Below are 18,741 nucleotides of genomic sequence, written 5' to 3'. Positions count from 1 at the left end.
TTTTCAAAAAACAAATCTACGAGCAAGCCTTTGGCGTTGAAGAAAGATCTTACCTTTCGGTGAAACAGGCGAAGCATAACGAACTGAGAATTACATGCTTGGTTAGCAAACAGGCATTGAAGAAAGATCTTACCTTTCAATGATCTACGGGATTGCAGGTTTGGTTTTTTATTTTTATTTATTATTCTTATTTTCTTTCTGGTGGTCAATATGGAAAACAGGTAATTTTCTTAGACATGACTGAGCGACCTTTGGTAGCTGCTATTGGAGGGTTGAGGGGAGGTGTCGATGCTAGTATACGGAAGACAGGGAGTGGTTCGGGGGATGTTAAGGTCGAAAAGGGGGAAGGTTTCGCTGGGGGAAAACCGTTTGCGGAAGCCTTGAAGAGACCAATTCCATCTTCAAAATTCAAAATCCCATTGAGAAAATTGGAACTAATTAATGGGGAATTAGGTTTTGTTTTCTCGGATGTGGAGATGGAAAAGGCTGCGGAGGATCTGAAGTTTGCTTTGGTGCTTAAATTTCTTTCTGAAAGACCGTCTATCGACGTCCTTCGGAGGCATATTATCCAATCCCGGGGCCTCTTTGAAGTTCCTATGATAAGTTTTATGGATAACTACCATGTTTTGTTACATTTGGTAAATGAAAAAGACTACATTCATGCATGGGCACGAGAAGGAAGATGGGTGGCAGGATGCCAATTTCGGCTTTTTAACTGGTTTGTGAATTTTGATGTCATCAAGGAGCCATCAATCGCACCTCAGTGGATTTTCTTACCAGGTATGCCTTTACATTTATATAGAATGGACTGTTTACAGAGTTTGGCCACTAGATTTGGTAAATTCTTGGGAACGGATAATGCCACATTATATAGAACACGAGCCACGGGTGCGAGATTATGTGTTGAAGTGGATTTGCAGAAGGATCCTGTGGAGGGTTTTCCGTTGGTGGTAGGACAAAAATAGAATTGGCAAAGGGTAATATATAAGAAGAGGGGTTTCTATTGTAACAAATGTTGTAGGCAAGGTCACACTAAAGTAGTATGCCGGTTTGGAGTTAAGTCTAAGGATAAAAGGAAGGTAGGTTTGAGGAAGGAGGTATATGGGATGGTTTGGAAAGAAGTTGGTAGAAAAGAGAATATGATAGTTGAAGAGGAAGGTCCTATTTTGAAGAGTCAGGAACAACGGGTGGAGGAGAAGAAGGATGGAAATGTGAATGGTCCGTCTAAGGTGATTGAGAAAAATAAAGAAATTATGAATGAGGTTAATAATGTGGGTACTAAAAAAGTGGAGGAAGTTAATTTGGTAGAGAAGAATAGTGGAGAGAAGGCCGATCGTTGTAAAGACCAGAAGTTTGGGGCGGTAGAGGTGCAGGTTGAACTAGGAGATTGTTCTAGGTCTGTTCAGGAAATCAGAGTTGTTTATGAAGGGGGGAGGGGAAAAGTTGAAAAGGATAAGGATGGAGAAATGATTTTAGTGGAGGAGGTGGATGAGAGAGAGGGGGAAGTGGAGGGTGGAGTGTGGAGGGATAATTATGAGGTGTTATTTGAGGGAGATTTGGAGGTTTGCGTTGATACTCAAAAAGAATATTATTTTGATCCAGGTAATGTGACAGTGGGTGAATCGGAAGGAAGAAATAAAGATGATGGACAAGTGAGAAAGCCTAAAAGGTCTAAGGCAGAACCTCAAAAGTTGAACCTATGATTGACAAAATTATGTTTTGGAATATAAGAGGGTTGGGTACGTCGAAGAGAAGATTGAAGCAAATTGTGAAGGATCATAAAGTTTTGATTTTGGCAGTTTCGGAACCTTTTTAAGATATAGAAAAGATACAAAGGTGGGCGATGTATTTACAATTTACTAACTTTTGCTCTAATGTTGAGGAAGGTGGGAAGATTTGGTTGTTCTGGAAAGATGATGTTCAAGTGGATTGGGTGGGTACCTTAAATCAATGTGTAACAGTTTTGTTAACAGAGGCTAGAGGCTCCCTGCTTCTTACTTTTGTATATGCTAAATGTTATCATATTGAGAGAAGAGATTTATGGGATCAACTTCAAGGGATGTCGAGTGTTGATGTGGCTTGGGTTGTTATGGGAGATTTTAATGTAATTCGGTCAGATGAGGAAAGGGTGGGAGGTAGACCTCGCTTGGGTTCATCTATGGCTGAATTCAATGGTTATATTAATAGTTGTGGCTTGGTGTAACGGCCAACAAGGTTTGAGAAGAAGTTGGGCGAAACTGGATAGGGTGCTGATTAATAATGTTTTTTCTGTAAAATATGGTGAAGCTAAGACTTCTTTGTTGAAAAGAAATACTTCAAAACATTCTCCTATCTTATTACAGCTGTGTGTGAATATGGAGAGGTATGGGCCAGCGCCTTTTAGGTTTCAGAACATGTGGACGTCACATGGGATTTTTTGAAAATGGTCGAATCATCTTAGATAGAACACATTGTGGCAGATTCAGGATTGTGTAAATTGGCGGGTAAATTAAAAAGACTAAAACAAAGGCTTAGGGTGTGGAATAAACAGACTTTCGGTCGTGTTGGTAGTTTTATTCGAGACTTGGAGGAAAGGGCGGACAAATATGAGAATTTACTGCAGACAGAATACTCGGAATCAGTTGAAGAAGAGTTCCTTGTTTCTAAGGCTGAATTGGAGGTTTGGTATAGAAGGGAAAAGGCTAGATTGGCGCAACAAGCAAAGATGAAATGGTTGATAGATGGGGATTAGAATTCAAAGTTTTTCCATGCCATGATTACGCAAAAAAGGCGAAATTCTTGTGTTAATTCAATGACGCTTCCTCATGGTTCGGTGTTGGAAAATATACAAATGGTCCATGATGGGGCTGTTAAGTATTTTGAGCAATTCTTGGGACAAAATAGTTCAGTGCAAAGGTTAAACCTAGAAGATATCATCCATTCGGTAGTTTCTGAGGAGTCTATAGGTCAGCTGAGGGAAGAACTGACTGAGGAGGAGGTTTATGAAGCTATTTCGTCTATTTCTGTGAACAGTAGCCTGGGTCCAGATGGGTTTGGGTCTTCTTTTATGTTACCTATTGGAAGATTATTAAAAATGATGTGATGGATGCGGTAAGAGAATTCTTCAGAGGTGATATATTGCCTCGGTATTTTTGTTCCTCTTACATAGTGCTTATTCCTAAGGTAAATGATCCTCATTCTTTTGATAAATTTCGGCCGATAAGCCTTTGCAACGTTATCTATAAAATTTTCTCAAAAATCCTTGTTGGTAAGTGTTAGTTTTACCGTGATCCCAAGAAGGGGGGGGGGTGAATTGGTATTTTTAAATTTTATCTCCTAGGTATTCCTCCTAACAGCAGTATGTTCACAAGCCTAGGGTCAATCTAGTGCAAATAATGTAAATATACCAGAAATTAAATAAAGCAGTTTAAACCACCATACAAGCACCAGAAAGCAGTAAAGAGAAGATGACACGCAGATATGTTATCGAGGTTCGGCCAACTGCCTACGTCCCCGCCTTGGCTAACCAGCACAAGGATTATCACAATAACTTGCTCACTTAAACGGGTGGAGTGACACCTATACAAACCAGGTCAAATTATCACAGGGCTGACCTCAACCTTTACACCAATCCTTACCGGGCTGGATTACTGCCCCCTCAGGCCACGCCTGGAATCTCTCAGATATACAATCAAACGGTACAATATATGAGTGCTTTCACGTAAAGCAGATTTGTACCACAAATGCGCACAAACACAAACACAAACACCACAGATGATTTAATAATGTAAGCTCTGTGTGGTCTAAATATTTCAACTCTCAACTATATTTTCTATCAGTGTAGTAAGTATGTGAGAGTGTCAATAATAATCTGTGTACCTCAAAATATTCAATCAAGTATGTTTACACATAGCACCAAACAAGCTTCAAGAATATTAATCAGAGAATATCTCAATCATACGAATGTGTATATGCTTGGATTGCAAAATAAATAATCTTTGTTTTCGGCAAATAATATATATATGCTTGTATAAATATTACCACAAAGATTAGTGTAACAAGCACAAATATCTTTTCACAAATAGTTCAATAAATTCCACAAGATATTTGAGTAAGCTTGAAATATGTTTTTGCAAACCAAAAACAAATATAAACTTCCAAAAATATTGCAATGATAATGCAACACTCGGAAGTTTACCACAAGTCTTCTTAGAGTAGGCTTATTAGCAAAGCCTCCTAAGAAAACTTAGGTTATGCTCTCAAGAGAAAAATCGATTCAAACTCTTTAAACAATGAGAGCAAAAACCGTTTAGAATAGACACTCAAAAGCACTTACAAATGATTTTGAACTTGAAGAAGTAAGCTAGAGTGTTTTTAGGAAAGGTATGAGCAAATAGGAATCAAAAGAAGGTATTTTTGCTTTAGAAAGATTTTCTTAATCCTTTTTCTAATCAGTGCTTAATCCACCAAATGAAGGAGTATATATAGACATACTGAAAATTTTGACCGTTGGGGACTTATTAGGGATTATTGGAAAAGTTTAATGACACTTAAAACAATTTAACCCTGTTTAAAAAATTATTAACCGCCGTAAAAATAGGAGCAACCCGAGAGGTTCGGTCGACCAGAGATGGTTCGGTCGACCAGGACTCAAGTAGCTCGGTCGACCAGGGGTATTTTGAACTAAGTGGTCGGTCGACCGAGGCAAGGCGATTTTTCAATTTTTCCGAGGTTCGGTCAACCGGGCCTTTTTGAACTGAAGGGATCGGTCAACCAGACCGCTGGGAATTCTCCCAAGACCCTTCGGTCGACCAGGTTGTTGGAGTACAAAGTTGGTCGGTCGACCGGGAGGTCAAAATGTTGACTCCTTGGTGGTTTGGTCGACCGGGGTCAAATGAATTATAAGGTCTCGGTCGACCGGGTCTTGGTCAAACTGTTGACCCAGGGCTGGTTCGGTCGACCAAGGCCTTTTAAACTATAGGTTTCGGTCGACTAAAAGTGCACAAAGTGTGCATTTCGGTCCCGTATTGAATGAAACAAGTCCTAATCAAGTGCCTAACAAATGTATGTGAATATGTGTGTGTCCTAATGTCACTTGGGGTCCAATTTGGAAACACTGAAAAAGTCCAGTGTTGGTCGACCGAAGGTGTACCCTAAGGTCTTTTTACGGTCCTTTCTCATTCATGGTTCGGTTTGAGCTTACAAAATAAATCATGCATGTGATGTGTGTGAGCTTATTACAAACCAAATGCCCTAATTACTATTACAGACCAATTTCACTTAGAGAAATTACAATTTTGAATATGAAAATGTCTTCAAGCTTTTTGATCTGTTACGTGCCACTAATGATCTGCTAATATGGACCTGCACATGAACTAGATATTTATTAAATACAAGAGTATTTGTCATTATCAAAACCAGGGCGTGACCTATAAGGTCAAAGTATGCTTTCGATGGTGATGGGCAATTTAATATCTTTAGAATAAGGTGCTTTTGTGAAAGGGATAAGTATTTTTGAAAATATAACGCTTACTCAAGAGATGACAAAATTATTACATAGGCGGGCGAGAGGAGGTAATATAATGCTAAAACTTGATATGAGCAAAACGTATGATCGAGTGGAGTGGTAGGTGGTAGATCAGATTTTTCAGGTTCTTGGTTTTCCAGAATGGTTTTGTAAGTTGATTCAGAATTGTATTTCCACTCCATGGTTTTCTGTCATGATGTATGGCACTTATAGATGTTTCTTCAAGTCAAAAAGGGGATTAAGGCAAGGGGATCCGTTGTTGCCGTATATTTTCATCATCATGGAAGAAATTCTTTCTAAATTAATTAAAAAAAAAGTTGGCTGAGAAGCGGATTTTACCATTTGCATACCCGTGTGGTGCACCTATTATATTGCATTTAATGTACGTGGATGATGTTGTTATTTTTGCTAATGCTGGGAAAAAATTTGTTAGTTAGTTGATGGAGGTGATTAAGGAGTATGAAAACTGGACTGGTCAAAGGGTGAATAAAGATAAATCAGCTATTTTTTTTCTCAAACAAGTTGGGTGTTCAGAGGAAAGGAGAAATTCTTCAAGAGACTGATTTTATTGAGGGTAAATTTCCATTTATGTATTTGGGTGTGCCAATAGTGGATGGCAAATTGAAAGGCTGTTAGTTTGACCCTTTAATCCAAAAAATCAGTAAGAGAGTTGAGGGCTGGAAAAGTAGACTATTGTCTCAAGGAGGTCGTCTTGTTTTGTTGAGAAATGTGCTTTCAAGTATGTCTTTGCATCTGTTAGCTGTTCTAAATGTACCGAAACTGGTGATTAAAAAGATACAAGGTACGTTTGCTTCTTTTTTCTGGGGTTTTAAGGATGGAAAAGAAAAAATGAAATGGAGGGCTTGAAAGAAATTGTGTGTTCCTGTGGAGGAGGGGGGTATAGGGGTAAGGGACATTTCGGAAGTGCAACGGTCCTTGTTCATGAAGTTTGGTTAACATTTATTAACTCAAAATTCTTTATGGGCTAGATTTTTTAAAGCTAAATATGTCAAAGGAGGACATATTGCTCTTTGCAGATCACATGGATCGGATTCGTCCTTTTGGAGGAAAGTTTTGCAGGGTATGCCTGAACTGTTAAGGAAATCTAAGTGAAAGGTTAGAGAAGGAGATGTAAATTTGTGGTATGATAAGTTTCTAGCTTCGGGACCTTTGTTTGCAAATTGTCCAAATGGTTCACATTCTCATATCAAATTAAAAGATTTGGTTATCAATAATACGTGGGATGTGGAAAATTTGCAGAGGATTATGGGTTTTAGTAAAGCGGTAGAAGTGATGGAAAAGGTGGGAAATCTTAGAAATTCTTTGGATATTCTGTCATGGCTCCCGGAAAAGGATGGTTACTTTAATACAAAATTTGCGTGAGATGTTATTAGAGTTAGAGCTCCAAATTTTGATTGGGCTAAGTGGGTTTGGAACAAATCGTTACCGAAGAAAATTTCTATCTGTATGTGGAAGGCTGCTTTTGAGTGCCTAAGTGTTGATGAAAAGGTGAGAATAGGGGGGGGGGTTTCACTTGTTTTGGCGTGTAATTGTTGTGAGATGAGGCAGTCAGAAGATTTGGAGCATGTGTTAAATAAGGGAGAGCTTGCTTTTGAGGTTTGGAGGAAGGTTTCGGTGGAGGTAGGTGTTCCTTTCCTTAGGCAACAAAGTTGGAAAGGAAGAGTCCAAATGTGGTTTAATAGGGCTTCCAAGTTCTCTCAATTGGGTTCATTGATGGGTTTGATTCCTAATTTAGTAGTTTGGAGGCTGTGGAGAAGGAGATGTGTGGCTAGAATGAGAGGAAAATTAGAGAGTAGTACTGATGCGTGGCTCTCCATTAAGTATTGAGTGGGGGTTTTGAGTAGGAACATGATAGAAATGGTTCAGTTAAAGGATGCTGATTTTCGGGTATTGCAGAATTTGGAAGTGCAAATTGTGAATAAAAGAATTAAAACAATGCAAATTGTGAGATGGCTAAAACCGAGGCAAGGGAGGTTGAAATTAAATTTGGATGGGAGCAGTCTGGGGAACCCAGGGTCGGCAGGTGGTGGTGGCATCCTTAGAGACCATACAGGTTCTTTTGTGATTGGTTTTTCAAAATATTTTGGTTCTTGTTCAAATAATGAAACTGAATTGAGAGCTGTGCTAGAAGGAATAAAGATTTGCAAACATTTGGACCATACCTGTATCGATATTGAATGTGATTCGAATATTGTAGTTAATTGGATAAGAGCTAGGAAGTGCTCCTTGTGGTATTTGTGGGATTTTTGGGAGTAGTTTATTGGTTTATTGGAGGGAATTGATTTTTCGATAAATCGTTGGTATAGAGAAGGGAACAAAGTGGCAGATGCCTTGGCTCGACAAGGTGCTATGGGGAGGAATAGTTTGTTTACAAATAGTAGTCAACTCCCTAGAGTTTGTAATGGTTTGTATAAATTGGAGAAGATGGGAACGACTTATATGAGGTATGTTTACCTGATTTCCCTTCGGTTTTTGCTTATGCTTTATGATGATTATCTTTTGTTTTATTTTGTTGCGTGAGGTTTGTTTTGTAGGTCCTATTTTGTTTTGTTTTGTTTGGTCTTGTAATCTGGTATTTGGCTGGATGTTGGGTTTGTTCTTTGGGAGGTTTTTAAAGTGTTGTCTTTTGTTATCTCCCATTGATAGTCTTGTAACCATGGTATTCCTCCGCCAAAAGTGAGGGGTTATCAATAAATAATTGGAGGTGCCGTCCTTTTTTTAAAAAAAAAGAAAAAAAGAAAAAAAAAGAAAAAAGATACGAGTTCCAAAGATCAAAAACTTAATATAATATTTTTCAGAAAAATATCCCTCAATAATATAAATAGTTATGAACTCCAAGGATATTTAATCAAGTGGTTTTGTAATATCGAAAATATTGAATCTTTAAATGAATGCACACTTGAATCAAAATTATCTAACCAATGGCTAAGCTTTTCTCAAGTAGTGAACTTGTCAAAACAATCTAATATGTAAATATATATATATACTCAAGATCAGTCTCTCAAATAATATGCAACAATGGATTTTGAGATGAAACAAAGTTCTTTGAGAATAAAAATTAACAAGTAAATAGATTTACCCAACCTCAATACTAAGATGGAAGCATAACAAATGCTAGATTGCTTTTTGAAAATTAAGATAGCCTTAGTTCAGATTTGACGTATAAACTTTGAAATCCCAAGCAAAAATTTCAGCAGTGTGTTCTCCCCAGTTGTGCTAATCGTACAATATGCTCAATCGTATGCCAAAAGTTTTTTCTCTTCTCACTTCTTAGGGGCACAAGGGTTTAGATGTTGATTATATAGGTAACCTTGCTCTTATGATGATTCCTAACCGTTAGATCAACTTGATGTAGAAATAACTTGTGTATTCTCTCATTAAAAAATCAAAATTGTAATCTTCCCATAAGTTTAGACGATTGAGGATTAGAGCTCAGACGACTGAAGTTCCTTAGAGCTTTGAAAAATTAACCTGGACAGAAAGTTGGGGTTCAAACTTCTGACGTGCTTTTGCCTGTTTTTGTATTTCTCCAATAATTCTTCAGATGACTAAACTTAATCTTTGGTCTTCTGAAGAAATTCTTAAGACGACTGAGCTTAAGCTTTGGTATTCTGAAGTTGACACTTCAGACGACTGAACAACGAGTTCGGTCTTCTGAATAGTGCATGTTGACCTTATAGGTCACGCCCTAGTTTTGATAATGACAAATACGATTGCATTTAATAAATATCTAGTTTATGTGCAGGTTCATACTAGCATATCATCAATGGCACGTGTAAGCTCAAAAGCTTGAAGACAAACTCTTGATCTTAATTGTAATAATCTTAGTGAATTTTGTCTGTAATAGTAATTAGGGTATTCGGTTTGTAATAAACACACACATCACATGCATGATTTATTTTGTAAGCTCAAACCGAACCATGAATAAGAAAGAACCATAGAACGACCTTAGGGTGAGACACCGGACTTTTTCGGTGTCTTCAAAATTGGACCCCAAGTGCCTCTAGGACACTCACACTTTCACATATATGTGATAGGCACTTAAATAGGGCTTTATTGTATCAATACGGGACCGAAATGCACACTTGGTGTACTTTCGGTCGATCGGCCAACACAGTTCACTTTGGCCTGGTCGACCGAACCGGCCCTGGGTCAACAGTTTGACCAAGGCCCGGTCGACCGAGCCCGTACAGTTCATTTGACCCCGGTCAACCGAACCACCTGGGAGTCAACATTTTGACCTCCCGGTCGACCGACCAACTTTATACTCCAACAACCTAGTCGACCGAAGGGTCTTGGGAGAATTCCCAGCGGTTTGGTCGACCGAACCACACAGTTCAAAACGGCCCGGTCGACCGAACCTCGGAAAACTTGGAAAATCGCCTTGCCTCGGTCGACTGACCACTCAGTTCAAAATACCCCTGGTCGACCGAGTCACTTGAGTCCTGGTCGACCGAACCATTTCTAGTCGACCGGACCTCTTGGGCTGCTCCTATTTTTACCACGGTTAATAATTTTAAAACAGGGTTAAATTGATTTAAACATCATTAATCTTTTCTAACAATCCCTGATAGGTCCCCAACGGTCAAAATTTTCAGTATGTCTATATATACTCTTTCATTTGGTGGATTAAGCACTGATTAGCAAAAAGGATTAGGAAAATCTCTCTCAAGCAAAAAATACCTTCTTTTGATTCCTATTTGCTCATATCTTTCCTAAAAGCACTCTAACTCACTTCTTCAAGTTCAAAATCATTTGTAAGTGCTTTGAGTGTATATTCAAATAGGTTTTGCTCTCATTGTTTAGAGTGTCGATTTTTCTCTCGAGAGCATAACCTAAGTTTTCTTAGGAGGCTTTGCTTCTTAGGAGGCTTTGCTAATAAGCCTACTCTAAGAAGACTTGTGGTAAACTTCTGAGTGTTGCATTATCATTGCAATATCTTTGTAAGTTTGTATTTGTTTTGACTTGCAAAAACATATTTCAAGCTTACTCAAATATCTTGTGGAATTTATTGAACAATTTGTGAAAATATATTTTTGCTTGTTACACTAATCTTTGTGGTATTATTTATACAAGTATATATGTCATTGCCGAAAACAAAGATTATCTATTTTGCAATCCAAGCATATACACATTCGTATGATTGACACATTCTATTGATTGATAATGTTGAGGCTTGTTTGATACTCTGTGTGAACACGCTTGATTGAATATTTTGAAGTACACAGATTATTATTGACACTCTCACGTACTTGCTACACTGATAGAAAACATTGTGGAGAGTTTGACATATTTAGACCACACAGAGCTTAAGTTATTAAATCATCTGTGGTGTTTTGTGTTTGTGCGCATTTGTGGTACAAATCTGTTTTACGTGAAAGCACTCTTGTATTGTACCTTTGATTGTATATCTGAGAGATTCCAGGCGTGGCCTGAGGGGGCGGTAATCCAGCCCGGTAAGGATTGGTGTAAAGGTTGAGGTCAGCCCTGTGGTAATTTGACCTGACTTGTATAGGTGCCGCTCCACCCGTTTAAGTGAGCAATTTATTGTGATAATCCTTGTGCTGGTTAGCCAAGACGGGGACGTAGGCAGTTGGCCGAACCTCGATAACATATCTGCGTGTGATCCTCTCTTTACTGCTTTCTGGTACTTGTGTGATTGTTTAAACAGTTTTATTCAATTTCTGGTATATTTACATTATTTGCACTAGATTGACCATAGGGTTGTGAACATATTGCTGTTAGGAGGAACACCTAGGAAATAAATTTTAAAAATACCAATTCACCCCCCCTCTTGGGATCACGGTAAAGCTAACAGTGCATTTTCTGGATTTTTCTTTTTAGTTTCAAAGATCTGTTTTTTACTCCCTTTCTTTCCTCTTTTATAAAATATTTTCCGGGATTTCAAAAACAATCTCTAACTTTATAAATATCCCCTAAATATATTCATGAAATGCATGAGTCCTAAAGTCAGTCTAGAATATGTTTTGAGCTTTGAATTAAATTATAGGAAATATGTAAGTACATTTAATTCTAAATACCCATTCCCATGACAATCTTGAATTTGTTTGCGTCTTCATTCTTCAATTCTTTTAATTTCATAAATTGTGCCAAGATGTATATACTTTAATCTTCATGGCTTCCATGGCTTGCTAGCCTTCGGTGCATGCTAAATATTATTCTTGTTCTCAATCTCAATGTGCAGATCAAATATCAAGTGAGTTGTCATTATCAAAACTAGATTGGACTCAAAGAGTCAATAAGTTCAAGCCAAATCCCAAATATGTGGGAGGAGGTTAGACGTGCGACGCATGGACTGACGTAATGGCGTCGCGCATGGGGATGGTTTGCAGCAGTTAGGCAGTTTGGACGGAGCCATTCAACACGTGAAAAACAACACTTTTATTTCCGTCAGTTATGTTTTTATGTCTTTGTATGCTCTGTTTTACGTGTGTTTTGTTCCCTTTCATTTCGGCTTTCTTGTACATGGCTTTGCTTATTTAAGCAGCCAAAAGTTATCAATGAAGAATCAGAAAAATCAGTTTAATTCAAACCTTGCGGTACTTTCTCACCCGAAGAGAAAACAATTTCACTTTATCATTTGAATATCCGTGTTGGGACCTAACAGGTGGTTTCCTTCTAGATGAGTTTTGGGTACAATATGGCTATGTTTCTTATTCATCTGATTTTTTTTGGGATTTTTGCAAGTGTTTCCGTCTCTGTTTCCTTGTCTTGTTCAGTAGTTTCTTAATCCTATTGATGGAGTTATAATAATCTGAAGAATCTATTTATATTGGGATGAATACATTACAGATTGTTGTGTGGGACATGATCAAAGTTGTTAAAATCAAGATCCTACGTGAGATCGCCTGAAGGGTTAGCAGAATGGATCGAGGATTATAAGATTCTACTAAAAATATAAAATTAATATAAAAATGCATTTTTATTTTATTTTTCGTATATTTAAATAATATAGACCAAAAAGAAATGTCTGGTGAGTGTTCAAGACTAGGAAATAACAAGTAGCTTATATGGTATAACTCTCACATAATCCTACTACATTTACTAATTCAAATGAGCCTACTACCATTGTTCTGTGGTCTTACCAATTTGCAATTCTATATAAGATATGGGTCATTTTGGTAAAGTAGGAATCCTAGGATTCTACAACTTGTATCATGATTTTATCATTTTAACAACCATGGATTTAGTTGAATATGAAATGAGGATTGTTTTTTCATCTAAAATTCAAATGCTATTCTTTTCCTTATGCAGCCTGTAAGTTTATTGTGGTGTTTGAAATTTGAATAACCCAGTTAAAGATGCATGGTAAGCAAAGCAGGAAATATTGTGTATTGAATGCTTTTGGGCTCTTTTTCCTGGGACATGTTTACCTCATTGGAAATAAACAGCATTGTGAAAACAGAAAAAGAAAAAAGGAAAGTTGTTAATTTAATCTGTGACAACCCGAATAAAAATGGAATTTAGATAATAAAGAGGAAGGGAAATGAAACCAATAACAGAAGGAGGAAGTCAACTTCGTCGACGAACGCTTCGCCATCGCACTTTGGAAGGAATAACCGAGGGGGGGGGGGGATCACCAGGGCTTCGTCGACGAATACAGGAGATTCGTCGATGAGGGCTTAAGAGAATTCGTCGATGAAGATTGAATTTCGTCGACGAAGAAATACCGAGAGGCGTTTTGAGCCGATTGAATTTCGTCGACGAGTACTGAATTTCGTCAACAAAATTAATGAAGGATTCGTCAACGAATGACGTAGCTCGTCGACGAATCCAGTTCTATAAATAGAAAAATCCATATTTTTAACTTCACAACTAAGTAAACTATCTTCTCTCTCTCTCTCTCTCTCTCTCTCTCTCTCTCCCTTTCGGCCCTCTCTCTCTCTCTCATCAATTTTGGGTCAGATTTACGCCGGATCAACAATCCGAAGTCACCACGACGCTCCTGGGGAAGTTCTCTTCAAATCTGCAGGAGCGGATCGTTGGTGAAAGTAAGATGGAAATCATCCCTGGGTTGAGGTAAGATTTTTTAAGCCAAATTTGACTTTACGGTAGTTATAAGAAATGTTGTACATGTAAAAATACTGAAATTTAGTACTGTGAGTTTTTAGTTTCAGGGTATTGATTAGGAAATCCTACGGGTGTGAGACCAGAGTTTTTAGGGGTTTTCTCAATAGTCAGGTAAGGGAATAATCTAAAGTAATTATTTTCGATGCAAATTATTATTAATTATGAGTAAATTTATTTTCAGAAAAATATATGTTATATTTGTTTATTACGGAAGAAATGTATGTTTGAGAAAAATACTGCAAGTATGTTGAAATATATATATATATATATATATATATATATATATATATATGTATGAGACACTAGAAAGTATGATTTTAAAATGCAATGTATGATTTTATACAGTAAATGTGTGGCATGAATATTATTTTACATGAAAAAATATTATGATATGATAATGATATGAATGCAGTATGATTGAGAAGTTATGGAAATACACAGTATATTATGATTCTGATAAATGCATGATATAATGATTATTTTCAGAATGACGTAATTATGATATGTTCGGCACGAGATCGTAATTATGATATGTTCGGCATGATGCCGTAATTATGATATGTTCGGCACGAGGTCGTAATTATGATATGTTCGGCACGAGGTCGTAATTATGATATGTTCGGTACGAGACCGTAATCATGATATGTTCGGCACGAGGTCGTAATTATAAAAAATGCTATATTATCATGTACTCTATGATATCAGAACCCGGATGTTAGTTTTCTCGTCATTCCAGACCCTTCATCCAGAACGTCGTGACAAACCTTAGCGTGAGTCTCATATAAATGATGATAAGACAAATATTATTTCACGTCATTCCAGACCCTTCATCCAGAACGTCGTGACAAACCTTAGCGTGAGTCTCATATAAATGATGATAAGACAAATATTATTTCACGTCATTCCAGACCCTTCATCCAGAACGTCGTGACAAACCTTAGCGAGAGTCTCATATAAATGATGATAAGACAAATATTATTTCACGTCATTCCAGACCCTTCATCCAAAACATCGTGACAAACCTTAGCGCAGTCTCATATAATTGATGATAAGACTAATGGACCAGTAATTTTTGATATTTTCTTCTGCATCTTTTGGAATGATGACTAAAAGAGTAGAATCAAAGCTCCTCTCAAACTTCCTTTCTATCTAAACAACTATCTTTAGACTAGATGAACAATTATCATCACATTTTAAGAAAATGTACAAGAATGACATAATTAGTTTTTTAATTGGTTGATCTATTTACAAAATTAGGGAGGCATGCTTCTGTTTTCTAAACCTCAACCTAAGAAGATCCAAAATTTATCAATTCAAACCTTGGAACGTTCACAAACATTTAATTAAAATCTCAAGCGTTCATTGTAGGAAGTGCATGTGTCTTATACTAAGTTGCAATGTCAATTTGGTATATACATTATAATTGAGATGCTCAGCAGCAGCTGATACAATGCATGTATAATAAATAACACTACACACACACACACGTTCAATAGTTATATGTAATTGCTAGAGAAGAAATAATAATAATAATAATAATAATAATAATAATAATAATAATAATAATTTATATATATATAAATTTAAAATTATAGCAATTGATTAAAATATTGCAACTAGCTAAACTATGCATCCTTACAATTGTTTATTTTTCTCTCTTTCTATATATATATATATATATATGTGTGTGTGTGTGTATGTATGTATGTATATTTATATATGAAATCTTCAACAATTTAAAATTTTGAAAATAGTATCAAGAGTATGATGTACAAATAAGCATGAATTCGATCAAATTTAAAATTAGAATTCATGTTCTTCTCAAATGTGTATTACGCTTGTTTTTTTATAAGAAAAGTTTTATTGAGCAGAAAGAAAGTGTACAGATATAAAGGAAAGGAAAATAGAAAAGAAAATATTATGACAATTCTAAATAGGCGACTAAAGATTAGGATGAGAAGAATTTAACGCAAATCTTGCAATAAAAATTATGTCTAAGAAAGATTTAGAGTTGCACTAATTTTGCTTCATACAAAAACTAAAGGGAGCACTTGATTGAAAAATTTAGGCAGTCTTCTTTTCAAGTTGTAAAAAATTCTCCTATTAAACTTCTTCTATATTTTGGTTGAGATAGAACTCAAGATATGTTTTTAGATGCAACCTTTTGATTTCTGCTTTCAAGCAAAAAGCTTGTGATGCAGAACAAAAGTTTAAATTAATAATAATAAATATATTATATTATATAATATAATAATAGAAAGGAAAATAGTGGGTCAGCGGCGGCTTCCAGATCGGTGCACATGGGTCTCTCTCTCTCTCTCTCTCTCTCTCTCTCTCTCTCTCTCTCTCTATATATATATATATATATATATATATATATACATAGTGATGGTGCAATTGTAAGGAGTAGTAATTGTTATACACGAACACGAACACGCGCACTGATTCTTGGAATAGTAAGCGAGAGAGGAGAGATTGAGAGATGGGGAACAATGTATTAGATTCAATTGGGAAGGTAGTAAGAAGCAAAATAGTGATGGTGCTGGTGGTGGTGGTGGCCGCCTGGTTGTGGTGGAGGACTCCCATGGTCGGACCACCCGTTTGGCTGCGCCAGCTGACCATGCCCACCACCACCCCGGTTGTGGAAGAAGCCGCCGTCGCCGATCCTCACCAAACCACACCACCAGATCAACCTCCAAGTAGAACTGATGCGATCCCAATCTACGCATCTCCAGGACTCCAACTTGACTATCCCACGGAGAGATTAAGCACCAGCGGCCTCGACAGAAGAGATTACAACGAGTTCGTGAGACTTCTCCGAAACAGAGTCGCTAATCCGGACGACACGCGGCACGGAATACCAGTGCTGCGTGAGCGCGGCACGGTGCCGGACACCGAGCGGTTCATTCTGGTGGAACTTACCAACATGGCAGAGGAGTCGGTGACGGTGGCCATAGATGTCACCGATCTGTACGTTGTGGGTTACCGCGTCGGAAACCGTTCCTACTTCTTCCGCGGCGTTCCGTCCGAAGCAACTGAGAATCTCTTCAACGGTACAGATCAACGGACCTTCAATTTCACCGGCGACTACACGCAGCTCCGGCCAATCGCAGGATTTCAGTACCTAGACGACATTACCTTGGGATTCAACCAGCTAGACGAATCCATCCACACATTGGTCCATGATTCCGATACCGAAGGGGACCAATCCAATCTGGCCCGGTCCCTTATAATTTGCATCATCATGATCTCCGAGGCGGTGCGGTTCCCGTACGTCCAGCGAGCACTCGCCGGAACTATTGGAAATGGCGAGTATGGAAGCTTTAACCGCAACGCTGCTGTGGTCAGCCTCATTAACAACTGGCAAGACCTCTCCGAAGCCGTCCAGCAAACCAACGAGGACGGCGTCTTTCACCGCCAAATTCAATTGCAAAGACAAAATTACGACCGTTTCTACATCACCAACGTGATGCCCGACATAGTTTCCGTCATCGGAGTCATGATGTACATCTGTGCGAAACCACCGACGCCTCGGTCTTCCTCTCTCCGGTCAGTCTCCGGCACCGGCGGTTCATTCGATCGCAATAATGACGCAACTTGTGCAGATCCAGAGCCAACGGTGCGCATCAGCGGTCGAGATGGACTGTGTGCCGACGTGAGCGGTGGAAATTACAATGACGGAGACCCGATAATTTTGTGGCCGTGTAAATCCAATACGGATGCGAATCAGCTGTGGAGCTTGAAGAGAGATGGGACTATTCGATCCAACGGAAAGTGCTTGAGTTCTTCTTTCGGTCGGTTCAGTCACTTGTCCACCGTAATGATCTATGATTGCAGCAAAGCTACAACAGCTGCCACTCGATGGAAAGTATGGGACAATGGAACCATCATAAATTCTGACTCTTCACTTGTTTTGACTGCGGAATCCGGGACCAAGGCAACCCAGCTCAAAGTGAAGGTCAACCAGTACTACACCAGCCAGAGTTGGCTCGCGTCCAATTTCTCGGAGCCCTTCGTGGCAAGTTCTATTGTGGGGCTTAACGATCTTTGCTTGCAAGCAACTGGAAACGGCGTGTGGTTGGAGAAATGTGTGTCAAACAAGGCGAGCCAAAAGTGGGCTCTCTACCCAGATCGTTCCATACGACCTCATCAGAATCGAGATCTGTGTCTTTCTTGTAATACTGATGAGTCTTCCAGTGAATTGAACATCGTCAATCTTCGTAGCTGCAGTTCTGCATCGGCTGGCCAACAGTGGATGTTCAGAAATAATGGTGCTATTTTAAACTTTTACACTGGATTAGTCATGGATGTGAGAAAGTCTGATCCAAGTCTTCACCAAATAATTGCGTGGCCACCCAACAGAACTCCTAACCAAGAGTGGCTTCCACTCTTTTGATTGTTACTCTGCATTACAAAACGCATCTAATCTAAGTTTTCACCAAATAAATTCGGCATGGTGGGAAGAGTGTTCTTGCATTTTCTCTGCGAATAGTTCTCTTATATTTTCTTCATTGGGGGAGGAGTTTTACCCTTACCTTTATCTGTAGTTTGGTTCAGAGATTTCAAATATCTTGCTTTGAATTCTCCTCTTTTAATGATATTATCTTTCTAAGTGAAAACTTATCTTCATCATAGTATCTTACTATTTAGAAGCAGCTTTATATGTTCTTCATTTCTACTTTCTTTTTTAATTACAAAAAATGACATTATTTTTCAGTTTTTCAAATTTGTGTATAGAAAAACTGAAAAACTTATCCTTTTACTACTTTATAGATTCCCTACATAAATCTTAGAAAACATAAAACTAATGGATAATTTTATAATTATTTAATAAATTTTAAATAAAAAAATAAAAATAATTTCCATAAAGAGGTCCCAATTAAAATAATCGTGAAAATATTTTAATATCTTTCTAGAAATAATTATGAATGGGGATTATCCTTCATAATTCTTGTTGGGTTATGGTTCATGTTCAAAAAAGTTTATGCACTTAAAATCTATAATAAGTGGGAGGTTTTGTATGAGAACGAGGGACCTATGATGTTACAAATCTAAGACTTGAGAAATTAATTAGTAGGTAGATTGAGTATGTACAACAGATCTAATATGACTTTGTTATGTAT

The 18,741-nt window shown here is 37.8% G+C and overlaps 1 protein-coding gene across 1 annotated transcript; it reads left to right on the top strand.

Moving 5' to 3' along the window:
• Positions 1 to 16,002: 16,002 nt before the first annotated feature.
• Positions 16,003 to 18,237, top strand: LOC131150943 (ricin-like). Its single transcript, XM_058102025.1, has one exon. The coding sequence runs from the start codon at positions 16,101 to 16,103 to the stop codon at positions 18,012 to 18,014; it is 1,914 nt and encodes a 637-aa protein (XP_057958008.1). The 5' UTR covers positions 16,003 to 16,100; the 3' UTR covers positions 18,015 to 18,237.
• The last annotated feature ends 504 nt before the right edge of the window (positions 18,238 to 18,741 follow it).

The sequence above is a fragment of the Malania oleifera genome, chromosome 3, assembly GCF_029873635.1.
Source record: "Malania oleifera isolate guangnan ecotype guangnan chromosome 3, ASM2987363v1, whole genome shotgun sequence".
Lineage (NCBI taxonomy): Eukaryota > Viridiplantae > Streptophyta > Magnoliopsida > Santalales > Ximeniaceae > Malania > Malania oleifera.
This window is presented reverse-complemented; position numbering and strand designations above follow the sequence as displayed.

What these genes read in the sequence shown, in the direction of transcription:
- LOC131150943 (XM_058102025.1), top strand. Translation starts at nt 16,101, where the DNA reads ATGGGGAACAATGTATTAGATTCAATTGGGAAGGTAGTAAGAAGCAAA.